The following is a 15,070-nucleotide window of genomic DNA, read 5'->3' as shown; positions in this document are numbered from 1 at the left end:
GGAGAACACAGGATACATCCTGAGAATAGGCTGTTCTTTGGGGTGACAGGAAAAGTGTTTAACAGGCAAGTAGAAGAGCTGTTTTGTTAAAGGGACAACCATGATGCCTTATCGTAAGTGATTATATCTAGCCAAATAAGAACAAAAATATTTCCTTCTAATAAAAACAAAGACAAAGGGGCTAAGCTATTTGGTGACTCCAGGAAAAGTATTTATGTTTTAAAGAAATGCCATATTTCAACTTAGCAATTAAAAATGTAGGAGTATATTAAGGAAATGTCAGACACAAAAAATCTACAAAGATGTTCCCAGTAGAAATATCTAGAACAAGAAAAAAATGGTAACCAAATTGGAACAATCCTTGTACTAAAGCAAACAATAGTATACAAAGAGATGAAATGTTAAGTAATAATTTGAAAGGACAAATATAGGGAGTAAGTCAAAATACAGGAATGTTTATATAAAATAATAACTGAATAAAGACCCCAAATAATAAGAACACAACTATGAAAATGTGTACTTTTTTTCTAAAATCAAAGGATCATTTAGAGGAATAGTTTAGATTTTGATATTAAGTTTTTTATTCAACTTGTAAAGCTACCTAAGCTTTTTATTTTTAAATAACATAAAATCGTACTGTCTTTTCTGGATAAAAGCATACTGAAGTCAATGCCTGGCTCCTCCACGAGAGGCGGTTCCAACCCTCGGCACACTAGAGTGATGAAAAGTTACTACATGTGGAGGGCAGATTCATCCACAGATGAGGGAGAATGCAGACATCTCCCTGGGCAGTCAGAGCTGAGTGTAAGATCTGCATGGCTTCAAGCTCACCCCAAAGTGGAAGATGAGATACTGTTTCTTTCTGGCACCACCTCAAATCATGATCAGCATATTTTTATTTCTTTTAAACCAACAATAAAAAATTACTTTTTTATTTTTAGAAAGAAGAAAAAACAAAAGAGTTACTGTACCTTTCCAATGAATTATGAATCGGTATAATAGGATGTTTCATCTTTAAAAGAAGCAAAAAAATGAAAGCTTCGTGTTAAATTTCCAACAGAGCATATTCAGAGTCTTATCACATATAAAAGTGGTAAATATGACCATAACATAACTGCTCCACTCAAAGGAACAATTTTAGATTGTTCCCCAAAGGGAGTCATTGATCTCAACCAGTCCTCTGTATTTTTTCAAACAAGTGTACCCAAATTTCTAAGGAAAAGGAAGATGGGTCTTTTGAAGGATCTAATTACCATAGCCAAACTTTTGGTGGTTGGATTTCTTGTAATTAAGATTCTGATGCAGCACCATTTCAAATACTAGAAGTATAAACAGTATGGAGGCTCCTATCCTTAAGGTAATTTCAATACAGAGTAACGCTAAAATAGGGGCATGCATAGAGGAGAAGCTCCTAGACCAACTTACGGATTCAGGAAAGGAGAGATTCAATCTTGAAGGATGAGGAAGTGCTAACCAGGGAAAGGTAAGTGAGAAAGAACAGCATTCTTGGCACTGGGAAATGGTGCAAAGATGTCACGGGGGGGGGGATATATGTTGTTAGTATGTTCAGCCAGGTAATGACAAAGAGGCTGGTGGTGTGAGAAGGGGTTAAGAAGTTCTGACTTTAACCTTTGGCGATGAGGAAGGCATGGCGTGGCTTAGGGTAAAGTGGTCCAGTTTATACTGCATGAATGGAAATACCATCGGCTGCCTGGAAGGTCAGGGTGAAAGCAACTAGTTAGAAGGCAACCACAAATCTTGGCAAGATTCACTGGATAAGGAGGCTGATAAGAGGCTAGCTACATCAGAGACAGGTTTAGGTGGTAAAATTGCCAAAACAAATGGACATGGGGGACTGAGGACCGAAATATGTGAATGGACATAAAGGAAAGTCTACTAAAAAAATGTCTTTCTCAGTCACTAAAGGGGGATGGATAACATTGTTCACTATATCATTTTTTAACTTTTCCTCATGCCCTCCTGCGGCCAACCTGAGCTGGCCTTTACCTTGTTGGACTTCAGCATGGCCAGCTGCGGTGAACCTGGGGGAGTGCGATAGAGCAGTTCAGAGGTGAAGGCTGCATTTGCGATCTGCATGCATTCTTCCAAAGTCTTCAGAAAAGTATTGCAGGTTGATTTCAGCAAAGTTCCCACATCAATTCCCTCCTATGAAACAACGAGAGTGGAAGACTCCTTTACCTTGCCAAAAAAGAAAGAGCCCAATTGTGGAATGTCCTTAGAGGTTTTTATCCACAGTGCAGTAATAATGTACCCACCTATTTTGCTGGACGAATATGTACATCAATTACAAAAGAAAAATAACGAGTGTGTCCACTTTATCTACTAACCATAGACAAGCCTTACCCTCAATCTGACCCTTCAACACTCACACCCCCTACTCCAGATGAAGGCAACAAATTTCTTCAGTTCAACAGTATTAGATGCTGGAACTGTGCCAGGTGCTGGGCACAGAGCCCTCAGGTCTTATGTAAGGGGGTGGCAGGCATGAAACGGAATCACACAGACTAAAGAACTGTGGAATCAATGGAGAAATGTCTCCCATTGAGTAAAAATGAGGTTCTAGAAGAGAAGCATTAGAAACCATAAATTCATTGTTTACTTTCAAATGAGGTTTTTGTTTTTTCAATATATGAAATTTATTGTCAAATTGGTTTCCATACAACACTCAGTGCTCATCCCAAAAGGTGCCCTCCTCAATACCCATCACCCACCCTCCCCTCCCTCCCACCCCCCATCAACCTTCAGTTTGTTCTCAGTTTTTTTCCAATATATAAAGTTTATTGTCAAATTGGTTTCCATACAACACCCAGTGCTCATCCCAAAAGGTGCCCTCTTCAATACCCACCCCCCCTCCCTCCCACCCCCCATCAACCCTCAGTCAAATGAGGTTTTTGGATTTCAGTACAGATGAGTTTGAGAGGTTTTAGCAACTGTAATTCTTTTGAACATCATTTTTCTTCCAGTTATTTTACTTGCTCAGGGTGTTTTTCCTCTGAATATTGGTATTAGTAAGTTGTTCAGGAAATTGAGGTCATACCCCAACTAGAGAGTACAGTAGACACATCTTAGTGGTATAAAAGAAACTAGATTGGGCCCAAGATGGAGTCGCTCATGCTAAGCCTCACATTAGCGACTCAAAATCTCCAAGTTACTATGCTTGGTTATCCTAGACAAGGCAGGCCTAGGGTCAAGCGATCAGCACAAGGTACCTGACCCAGCTCCAAGATTTCCCTTTGCTCTACATGAGGAAAGTAACCCTGCTTTAACTAATCAGCAAATGCCCAGTAGAACTTCCTTGTTCCTGCTCACTTTGGTCTATAAAAATCTCTAGCCCTGTACAGCTTTTCAGAGCTCCTTTCTATCTGCTAGATGGGATGCTGCCCAATTCATGAGCTGCTAAATAAAGTCAGTAAGATTTTTAAAATTTACTCAGTTGAATTTTTCTCTTTTAAGAGTAGCCTCTGTATTTTCTTCAATTTTGTATTTCTAACAAGCTAGCAGGTGATTTTACTGGTTGTGGACCACTATGGTTCTGACACTGATTATGAATGCATGGGTTTTCTCATACCACCAAGCAAACCTCTGACAGCAGCTGGGTGTCTACAATTCAACTAAATAGTGACACTATCTACCTGAAGATAAGTGTCAGATTTCACAGGGTAAGGGCTCAGTCCGGCAGGGCTGCTCTACAACCCTCACTTCAGACACCGATGTCAAGTCCAGCTTGTCCCCTGTGCTTCTGACTGACCTGCTACAGACTGGAAGTTCCACCCCCCTCCTTTCAGTTGATTAATTTGCTAGAGCTGCTTACAGATCTCAGAGAAACATTTTACTCACTAGATTGCTAGTTTATTAGAAAAGGATACAACGCAGAAACAGATGCATAGGGCAAGGCACCTGGGAACAGGCTCAGAACTTCCATGCTCTCTGATCACTTTCACTGAACCTTCATGTGTTCACCAACTCAGGGGCTGTCTGGACCCTGTTCTTGGGGTTATGGAAACTTCATTTCATAGAATATTGATGAAATCATTAGCCACTTGGGATTAAACTCAATCTTCAGCCCCTCCTCCTTCCCAGGAGATGAGGGTGGGGGTGGGTGAGTGGGTCTGAATGTTCTCACCCTCTAATCACATGGTTGGGTCCTAGGTCAACCAGGCCTCTGGCTTAGGCACTTTAAGAGAAGTCTCCTCAACACAACAAAAGGCAACTTAATCATTCTCATCACAGGAAATTTCAAGGGTTTTAGGATCTCTGCCAAATACATACTTCTTATGAAGACCAAATATATATTTTGTATTATAAATCACAATATCACAACCATAGTTTCATGAGCAAGTTCCCAAGGCACCCTTGAATTAAAAATTGTTATGTTCACATTTTCCCTTCCCATTAGATCAGGAGGGCTTCCCCACCTTGGTGCGACTGACGTGAGGGGCTGGCTCATTTTTGTAGTGGGGGGAGAAGGGGGAGAGCTCTCCTGCTCACGGCAGGATGTTAAGCAGCACCCTAGCCTCTATACGGTGGATGCCAATGGCACTCCTTCAGCTGTGACAACCAGAAATGTCTCCCGCGGGGCAAAATTGCTCTGGGCTGAGAATCACTGCTCTGACCTATAAACACCCCAAGAGCAGGACTGAAATGTTCTTTTGGTATCCCTCTCCTCCCCTCCCCCAGCACAGCGTCTGGTACACAACAGGCAGTTGCTGAATGGATAGGAGAACCCAAAAGGAAGTGAATGAAAATGAGTTAAATCACCCTTCTTTAGAAACACTGAAAGCACACATACCACTAGTAACATAATATTCTTCTACTAAAACCATTAATTAGAATCCGCAGGTTCTTCATTTTGTAGGCACTGCTGTTTAGATTATAATTACTCTGAGAGTAGAACAGAGACCCTCTGGGGGTAGTGTGAGCCATTCAATACCCAACACCAGACAGGTCTTTTAATATATTTTTTAGGATGAATGAATGAATGACAGCTTTATTAATAAACATTAAAAATCACAATCCTTACTGACAATGGATGGAAAAGAAAGCTGTGTCTCCATCTCTGAAAGCACTCGTCTACACTAAAGCAACAATTGCTATTTCACCAATAAAATCCTGTTACAGGGGTACCTGGCTAGCTTAGTCAGTAGAGCATGCAACTCTTGATCTCCCGGTCGTGAGTTCAAGCCCCCTGTTGTGTATAGAGCTTATGTAAAATAAAATAATAACATAAAATAAAATAAAATAATAAAATAAAATAAAAATAAAATAAATACAATAAAATAAAATCTTGTTAGTCTTATCAAAGGTGACAGATACACATTACTGAAAAACATGATGCTGGCATGTTAGCAGCCACACCTACAGAAGTAGCTGTGCTAGACAGGGAAGGCTGTATTTTAAAAAGTGATGCAAATGGGGAGAAGCATATTTTAGTACACCAGCAGCAACGTTAAAGGTTCCAAAGGGTACCAATTAATCCTGAATTCATTCTGTGAAGGAAAACTATATGCCTCCATATGCTGAAATGCATTTTTTGGTATCCCAAAAATGCACCTTTCTTCTCTCTTGAATTTTGTTACTTTTTCCTCCAGAAAAAAAGTAAATTCCAAAACGGTCAGGGATTGTGTGAGAGTAAGCATTACCTGTAAGCAACATCTGGCACTATTTTTCACGTGGCTAAGACAAGTAATATTTTACCTCAGAATTGGACACACCGATTGCGGTCACTTCTTTTGTTTTATCTACTTGCTGAACGAGGAGGTCACAGTAGAGTCTCAGTTCCGACATTTTGGTTTTCAAGTTTTCAGTGTTTTCAGCAAACTCTAAATAATAAAATGATAATGATGTAATTATCAGGATAAATAAACAATTTACTAGTTAGCATACCATGGAGTGGAATATATAACCTGTATCTAAAGTCAGATGTTTATGGTATGGGTTATAGATAAGATGTGAGTGAAGATATGAGGGCAAGAAAAACAGAATAAAGAGATTTCTGGTCTTTTGTAATCCATATTATTTTTGGGGCCAAGGTACTGAATGATCACCAGTACAGGAAGAAGGACACAGCATACTTTTTATCCCTTAATGTCAGAACTGGGAGCAAAGAGTCAGTGGTTCAGAATTTTGGTATTTGCTACAGTTTTCCCTATCTGTAAAATGGGGTCATAGCTATCTACCTGCTAACAGTGCTCAAAACTGGGAAACTGTTCTGTAACGTGCAATTACCACTAATAAGATGGCTTGTTAATTCACAGAACTGGTTCAGCATGGCACCTGTCAAAGCTAATGACACCCTCTGTGCACCTGCTGAGACCTCATTAGCACAGTGCTCCAGCTGCTCCCTCACTGAGGGCTCAGCTAGTCATTATCACTTCTGTTTTTTGTCCCATGAAAAAGCTGCATGTTACAACCTGATCTGAGTCAAAGCTGACAGTGTCTAGAATTTGCTCCTGAGTTAGCATTAAAAAACAACCAAGGAAGAGGCCATTTTACTGTGTCTACTTGAAGAGTCAAGCACATCTGCCACATCTGTCATGAGAAAGAGGCCTCATCTCCCGCCTCTCTCTCTAGGTGCATATATATGGGTGGGGGGCTGGGAAGGTGGTGGTTAGGGCTCAGGCACTCTTCCCATAGTCCACATAGAAAGCTGTGCCATGGTTCTCAGGAGACAACGATGTCAAGTTAATGAGCATTAAGCAGCAGCAACCCGGCAATGAGTATCCATCCCACCCCAGGGAAAGGGAGGGGAAAGTGGGGTCCTACTGCAGAAAGTGCCTTGATCCAAGGCTCAGCTATTCTTTACCAAAGGTCAACTCTGTGCCAGACTGGGTCCTAGACAGTTTAGTATAATGATGAATCCTACGGCAATCCTTCTAATGTACACTTTTACATCTTTTTAAAATAAGAGGAAGCCGAGAGTCAGAGAGATTAAGTGACCTATGCCAAGGCCGAAGGCCAGTACCTACAAAGCCATGATTTGAATCCAGCTGTATCTGGCTCCAACACCTGTACTCTTTCTACTATGAGATGCCAAGAGAGAGGAGTTAGATACAGACTGTGGTTTAAATTCCAGATGTATATGGCATTTGCAGGATATAAAAAGCTGGCTAGGTGGTCAGAGGCAAGATACAAATATGGGAACCCAGAGATGCCAGTGGGTGATTCCCAAGCTTCCCAGACCACAGAACAATTGATACTTGCCTTTTTCCTTCTGGGTCCTACTGTCTGTTAGGCAAGCCTTGGCTGACCCCAGGGCTACCAGCCACCGCTGTCTCTCAGCCACGCTTCTGGCCTTCAGGTAGAAATACTGCTCCCCAGGGATTATCAGGTCCATGCGCGTGTTATCTACAGAATGAACTGACAGCAGGCAGAGGGAGGTCAGAAGCTTAGAAGAGCTAGGGTGCCTGGGTGGCTCAGTCCGTTAGGCGTCCGACTTTGGCTCAGGTCATGATCTGACCCCACGTCGGGCTCTGTGCTGACAGCTCAGAGTCTACAGTCTGCTTCGGATTCTGTGTTCCTCTCTTGCTCTGTCCCTACCCTGCTCATGCTCTGCCTCTCTCTCTCTCTCAAGAATAAACAAACATGAAAAACAAACTGAAGATAAAAGAAACTTAGAAGAGCTCTATCTGGTGCCCTACCCTACCCAAATTCAAGAGCTCAACTGGTGCCAGTCATTAAAGGCTTCTTCCAAGGGGGGATGCCAGCCCTTACCACCTCCCCTGTTTATTTATCTCTTTCTAGGTGCCTCTGCTGATGAAAAGGAAAAACCTTGGCTGGCTCCAAGGTATCACCAAGACTAAAAAAGTAGTACTCAATTCTCCTTATCAGAATAGAGATAGAATCTTTCTTTTGGCTTGTGTGTGTAAAGTATGCTGCTCTGAGGCCAAAAAGGCTTGCACGCCCGTAAGTAAGGGTGTGCCTCTGTACCTTCTTGGGTTTATTGGAAAGCAATCAAGAACACACTATTCTTCCTTTTCTACTGTCCTTCACAAGTTAGAGCAAAAGTGCGAGAATTGCCTCGGAGACCTTCAGGAGAAGAAATAAGCAAACCACACTCTCCTTCACCCCCTACCTCACCCCAAAATATCCTTCTAATCTGTTTTGAAGCTTCATCTTCTCAGCATGTCTCAAGATGTCTCCAAACCAAGAAGTAAAGGCTATTTGCAGGTCTTTATGCGTTTGCTTGTTTTAAGTAATGTGGTGGTGGTGAGAAGGTGTGTGTGTGTATCCTGATTTATACACAGAAGTGTTTGATGCTACAGTAAAAAGACTTACATAAACTTTGCAAAGAGTCCCTGGCTTCAGGTGAGCAAGTGAATCAAGAATGAGCACTAGATGTGTGGTGAAGCACGTTGCTCTCATTTATTTTGATACCTTTTAAACAACCTCCCTGTAAAAATTGTCTGCAGTTTTAGGTCTTATTTGTAAGGCTTTCTTTTGGGACATAACACTATGTATCTCTGTACTACAGGAATAGCAGAGAAAGGCACGCAGAGGCCAGTCCTTTTTTTATTTTGTGGGGGAGACAGAAAGAAAAAGAAAACTTAGAAATGCCTTGGTTTCTCACCTTGAATTTCACAGACCGCCATCTGGATGCTCCCTTTGCAACCTTTCCAGGCATCTTCAGGAGAATCATAATAGGATAATATCCCCCCACAGAGAAGGAACCATCGAGGCTGCCAACCTGAAAACAGAAGCAAGAGCAGGTCTCAATTATGGCCTCCATGTGAGGTGCCTCTCAGGACACAGGAGCGGGACCTGATAAAGGAAGCTGGGTCCCAGCTCCGAGGAGCTTAAATTCCAGGGGAAATTCTAAGGGAAAGAAGTAGGTTAGAAAATACCAGTATGCGTGATCTCATTTTTAAAATTAGGAACAAACACCCATAGGGGCATATATTTTTAGTCACATAATGTATAGAAGTCTGCAAGGGCCAGGAATATAGTGATGATTCTGATGATAGTTAATAGGATTACCGATGATTTTTATTCCTTTTTCCATTAATATAGTACTAGTAATCTTTGATTTTTAATTTTCTTTTAATATTTATTTTTGAAAGAGATAGAGAGAGAGTGAGTGGGAGTGGGGGAGGGCAGAGAGAGAGGGAGACACAGAATCCGAAGCAGGCTCCAGGCTCTGAGGTGTCAGCACAGAGCCTGATATGGGGCTCAAACCCACAAACTGTGAGATCATGACCTGAGCCGAAGTCAAAGTCAGACACTCAACCGACTGAACCAACCAGGTGCCCCTGATTTTTAATTTTTTTAAGGTAAAAGATTATTGTTTCCTGAACATTATCGTTTTCTTTTTGTTTGTTTGTTTTAGTGTTTATTTTTGAGAGAGATATAGGCAGAGCACAAGCAGGCTTCAGGCTCTGAGCTGTTAGCACACAGCCCAATGCGGGGGCTTGAATCCATGGGCCACAAGATCATGACCTGAGCCGAAGTCGGATGCCTAACCCACTGAACACCCAGGCGCCCCATGAACGTTATCGTTTTCATATACTTGCTCTTCTCTCCTTTGGTTAAGAACAATTATCCCGAACTTAGAAATAAGGCAAAAGATTACATGGCTCTGAAAGACGACTTCAACCACCTCCATTTTGAGCTCAGTCTGTACTTTCTGATTAAGTTCTTGCCAGCTTATCTCTCTTAACTCAGGCAAAAGACCCCACAGGCAAAGCCTCCAGTGATGGGAACTGAAACTACTCCCTCAAGCAATTAACTACTGCCCTGACTCCAGCAAGACCCTGCACGATTGACCCCAAGATAGTGACTGACCTGACCTTTACTGCCCAGCACTGGTACCCACTGACCCTTCCCCCACATTTTCCTTACATAATAAACCCACAAGTATTTTCAGCACTATGGAAACAGTCTTTGAGATACCAGTCCACTGTCTTCCCGGTGTGGGCCTCACTGAAATAAATTCCTTTCTTGTGTCACCACTACTCATCTCTCTGTCTTTGGATTTTGTCAGCAGGGAATGGCAGATCCTGGTCTGTTTGGGCCCCCAGGGCCAGGTGCTCTTATACCTGTGTCCTGCAGCCCTTTCAACATCATCGAGAGTTACAGAGTGCAAACAAGCCTGTGTGGGGGCATATGAGCCCTAGGAGAAGGTAACTTTGACTTATTACTTAGCATTGATCCACTGTAATGAAATAATCTTAAAACATTCAAGGGCTTAACAACTTTTACTTTGGAGAATTTCAGGGGACAAACCATATTTGGTTGAAATATACATCTTATCTAGTCCTCTTACAAATTTATATTCTAGGCAACCAAAATTATTTGCTATCTTCCTGCTTCTGGGCTTTTGCCTGAGTTGGATCTTTTTTCTAAAATGTCATCTCTGACTATTTCTGCATAAGCCTTGTCAGTCTCCTCAGTCAGATATACACATATTTTTTTCTCTGAAATGTTATAGCCCTTTAGGGATACATTTTTCTCATGACACTCTTCTGGGGCTGAGGCAGACAGAGAGAAGACCAGGAAAAGCTTTGAGCAGAGCCCTAGGGGCTGCTTAGGTACAGATGTCCGATGACTGATTCACACAAACCAAGAGGCCTGAGACCCAAGAAGAGCTGTGGTTCCATCCAGGTCAGAAAGCAGGAAAAGACCAATGTTGCAGCTCAGGCAGGAGGAATTCCCTCTTTCTTGGCCTTTTTATTCTATTTAGGTCATTGATTGATTAGATGAGACCCACTCATATTGGGGAAGGCAATATACTCAGTCCACCAATTCAAACGTCAATCTCATCTAGAAACATGCTCACAGACACACCCAGAAAGATGTTTGGCCACATGGCCAGGCACCTCATGGCCCAGGCACACTGACACATAAAATGAGTCATCACATCATATGTTAACTAACTTGGATTTAAATCAAAAAAACAATAATAACAAATAAAAAAAATTAATCATCACACACCATTAATTTTAAGACATACCATTATTTTGTTTAACACAAGAAAAAAAAATACCTGGCCATTAATCAATGACACGGCGCTGCTTCTGCTTCCTGATTTCAGCTACTAAAATGTGGAATAATGTCTACAAATTGAAAAACTGTGGCACTAAACTAGGTTTAGCTTATAGTAATCTGAAAAAAGTTAAAGAGCTCCTCCTCTCCCTCAACACACACAGACACACACACACACACACACACACACACACACACACACACACGGCACAGCTGCAGTTAGGTTTTGAAAGTTGCTGGTGAACTGTAATAGCAACTGAAACAGCACCTTCCCTGTAACATGTTCTATATTTACCTAGAAGTTATAATTGTACTAGGGGAAGTTCTATATATCGTTATTTTATCCTGTAGTCTGTAACTATAAAAACCGTGACCAAAAAAAACTTTTCTTTAAATCATAAAGTTACTGGAATCTCAGAAGGCACATTAAGAGACCACAGAAGTCTCAGTCCCATTATATGAAATTTACCGGCAGAGCGATGGACAGTCCAGAGAAGGACTGGGATGCACTGCTCTTTCACGATGTCCCTTTCCCAGAAAGCTCAGTTACAGCTCAGAAATAACTGTTGAGAAAAGCGGCAAGAATGAAGAGGCCATTAATCCACTTCCTGTTTTAAATTAATCTGCAGTTACTTTGATTGATGTTTCAGCTTGATAGTCTAAGGGATGCCCAGATAGCTGGTAAAACACTATTTCTAAGTTTGTCTGTGAGGGTGTCTCTGGCAGAGATTAGCATTTGAGTCAGTAGACTGAGTAAAGACTCCCCTCACCAATGCAGGTGAGTATCATCCAATCCACTGAGGGCCTGAGTAGAACAACAAGGCAGAGGAATGGAGAATTTGCTCTCTCTTCTTGATGAGACATCCACCTTCTCCTGCCCTGGGACACTGGTGCCCTGGGGACTGTGGACTCAGATCAGGACTTAATACCATCCATCTCCCTAACTCTCAGGCCCTTGAACTCAGATCGAATTGCATCACCAGCTTTCTTGGTTCTCCAGCCTACTGACAGCAGATCATGGGACCGATCTCCATAACTGCATGAGCCAATTCTTACAATAAATCCCTTCATATATTACAAGTACATACATATATGTATATAATACATATACAATTGTATATACTATTGGACCTGTTTTTCTAAAGAACCCTTGTTAATACACTTGGAAATGATCAAATATTCAAGGTAACAAAACAGCAGATGAAAACTGTGGGTGTAACCAGTCCCTGCTCCCTTAGATTACCATTGGATTAATCTTCCGGTCCAACCCCACTTTCCCATACCCCCCTTTTTTTGGCCATTCTCTGTTGGAGATGGAATGTGGTGTCAGCCAAACTCTCTGCTTGCAGGGATTAGACAAGAGATTTCAATGAGCAAAGAAAAGTTTTAGCTTATATAAGTTACCTCTGCCAGGGATGGGGTCGGGAAATAGAAGTATTTAAATGCCAATTTCACATACTTTGCATTATCCTGGATTATTTCACTATAAAAGGTATGGTGGACATTTATTTTTGGCAACCTGGCATCCACCCTCAACACCTCTGTTACTGAAATTCTCCTCCTCCACACCCTATCCATGTAGTTTGGGTGGGGCTGACTGGCTCTATGTGGGGCATGTGATTCAGGCTTAAATGGAGCTTCACGTTCCCTGTCCTCAATGATACACTCTGCGACAGGCAAGTGACCCAACCAGAGATAAATAAATCTGGGACTTCTGCTGGGTCTGGAGACAGATGGAAAGAAATGGAGACTGCCTCTTTTTGCTCTGGTCTTGAAGATGTTTGCCTGGAGCTGTCAGCAGTCATTCTGCCACCACACGGGACCTACACGTGATTCACCCACTAAGCGAACGGGGGTGGGAGGACTTGAGGGAGGCAGGGAAAGGAAGCAAATCCAGACGACAGTTTTGAACACCGCAATAAGACCATATTATACCCATAGATAAGAACTTTTTCAGAGTCAAAAAGTGAGCCAATATTCATGGTTTTTTTAACTTCAAGCTTAAATTGGATTTATTCCTAAATAAAAGATTTACAAATTATCACATGATCAACTTCACTAAATGTAGAAAAAGCAAAAGCATTTGACAAAATGTAATAACATCCTTTCACAATAAAAATTCTCAACAAACTCGGAATAGAAGGGAACTTCTTCACCCTGATAAAGCATGTAAACAACAACAACAACAACAACCCACAATTAACATACTTAATGACAAAAGACTGGAGGTTTTTCCCCTGAGACAACATAAGGATGCTTCCTCTTGCTGTTTCTATTCAATATTTTATTGGAGGTTCTAGCAAGGGCAATTAGGGTAAAAAAATGAAATAAAAGGTATCCAGATTGGAAAAGAAGAAGCAAATCTACCTTCATCTGCAGACATGCTCTTACATATTTCAAAACAAATCAAAGCAAAAACCTAAGGAGTTCAATTAAAATTAGAATAAATAACTTCAGTAACGTTGCAGGATAGAAGGCCATATGCAGATATCAATTGTATTTCTATACATTTGCAATGAACTGAAAGTGAAATTAAGGAAACAGTTCCTTTTACAGTAAGATCGAAAAGAATGATAGTTAGGAATACACTCAATAGAAGAAGCATAAAATTTATACTCAAAAACAATATAACATTACTCAAAGAAATTAAAGACTGGAAGATCATTATTCCAAAACTGTTACCAGCCTGTTGTTTTCTCATATAGTGCAATGTCTTTCTATACTTCATCTACACTTAATTGACAGCAACTGTTTGCAAAATTCAATTTTTTCAGCTCAACTAATGTCAAGCAATATGGATTTTTTCCAATGAGCATAGTTTTCTTGAAAAAATGTACATATATTTGGATCTAAAACAGCATAGCTCATGTTAACTTTATACTATAGTTTCTTCCTTTTTAATTTCACAACAACCACTTTAAAATCAAAGTTTCTAGACATGTTCTTATATCTTAAAGATCCAAACCAAAAAGTGACTACTTGTGAGTCACACCTATGTCTAAAAAACACTGTAACTTCCCATACTCAGCAACCTTGGGACATGTAACTCATCCAAACATATCACTAAAAATAACTGCACTCCATTAAAAAGAAACATAAATTCTTTTTTTCTTTTCAAAGATCTTATTTTTAAGTAATCTCTACCCCCAACATGGAGCATGAACTCACGAGCCCGAGATCAAGAGGCACATGCTCTGCTGACTCGACACTTAAATTCTTAACAATATTTTAAAATTTACATGTAGTGAAATTCCTTTGGTTACCAGTTCTGAGTTTTGATAAATGCATAATCCTCTAACAACCACCATAACAAATACAGAAAAATTCCATTATCCTCCCCTCAAAATTCCCTTGTGCTCCCTCTCTGTAGTCAAACCCTCTCCCCACACTGTACCCCTGGCCAACCACTGTTGTGTTTTCATTTTAGTTGAAAATATTTTGCAATTTTTTTGAAGACTTCCTCTTTGACCCATGGATTACTCAGAAACATATTGTTTAATTTCCTAATATTTGGGGATTTCTCACATCTTTCTGTCATTGATTTCTAGTTTACTTCTGTTAAAGACAGGAGCATTCTTTTCAATTGGGCAGGGTTTCTACGATAGCCCAGAATATGGTCGATCTTAGTGAATGTTCCAGGTGCATTTGAAAAACATACAGTATTCAGCTGGTGTTCGAGGGATCACTCTGTAAACGTCAATTAGGTCCAGTTAGTTGATAGTATTCAGATCTTCTGTTATCTTTGGATGATTTACTGTCTACTTGTTCGATGGAGTACTGACAGGAAGAATGTTGAAGTTTCCAAGGATAACTGTGAATTTCTCCTTTCAGTTCTATCAGTTTTTGCTTCATAGATTTTGACGTTCTGTTTCTAGATATATATACATTTAGGATTCCTATATCTTTTTGATGAATTAACCCTTTTATAATTACACAGTGTCTTCATTCTCCCTTGAGATTTTCTATTCTGAAATCTACCTAATCTAATATTCATACAGCCAATTCAGCTTTTGATTAGTGTTTGCATGGTACCTTTTCCTATTTTTTTTTTTTTAATGTTTTAAAAGACTTT

The 15,070-nt window shown here is 40.6% G+C and overlaps 1 protein-coding gene across 5 annotated transcripts in view; it reads right to left on the bottom strand.

Moving 5' to 3' along the window:
- PLEKHA8 (pleckstrin homology domain containing A8) overlaps positions 1 to 15,070 on the bottom strand; it is a 93,120-nt gene that overhangs the window by 60,957 nt on the left and 17,093 nt on the right. For all 5 annotated transcript variants that reach the window (XR_002078455.2, XR_002078456.2, XM_019443708.2 and 2 more), the window contains exons 2-6: positions 8,588 to 8,704; positions 7,222 to 7,377; positions 5,716 to 5,840; positions 2,008 to 2,166; positions 972 to 1,012 (exon numbers count right to left, since the gene is read on the bottom strand). Coding sequence is in view for 3 of the 5 variants with exons in the window: in XM_019443708.2 (XP_019299253.2) it covers positions 972 to 1,012; positions 2,008 to 2,166; positions 5,716 to 5,840; positions 7,222 to 7,377; positions 8,588 to 8,704 (598 nt within the window). In the remaining 2 variants the exon portion in view is untranslated. The remainder of the gene's footprint in view (positions 1 to 971; positions 1,013 to 2,007; positions 2,167 to 5,715; positions 5,841 to 7,221; positions 7,378 to 8,587; positions 8,705 to 15,070) is intronic.

This window comes from Panthera pardus, unplaced genomic scaffold, assembly GCF_024362965.1.
Source record: "Panthera pardus isolate Hobbes unplaced genomic scaffold, ASM2436296v1 HiC_scaffold_8, whole genome shotgun sequence".
NCBI classification, from domain to species: Eukaryota; Metazoa; Chordata; class Mammalia; order Carnivora; family Felidae; genus Panthera; species Panthera pardus.
This window is presented reverse-complemented; position numbering and strand designations above follow the sequence as displayed.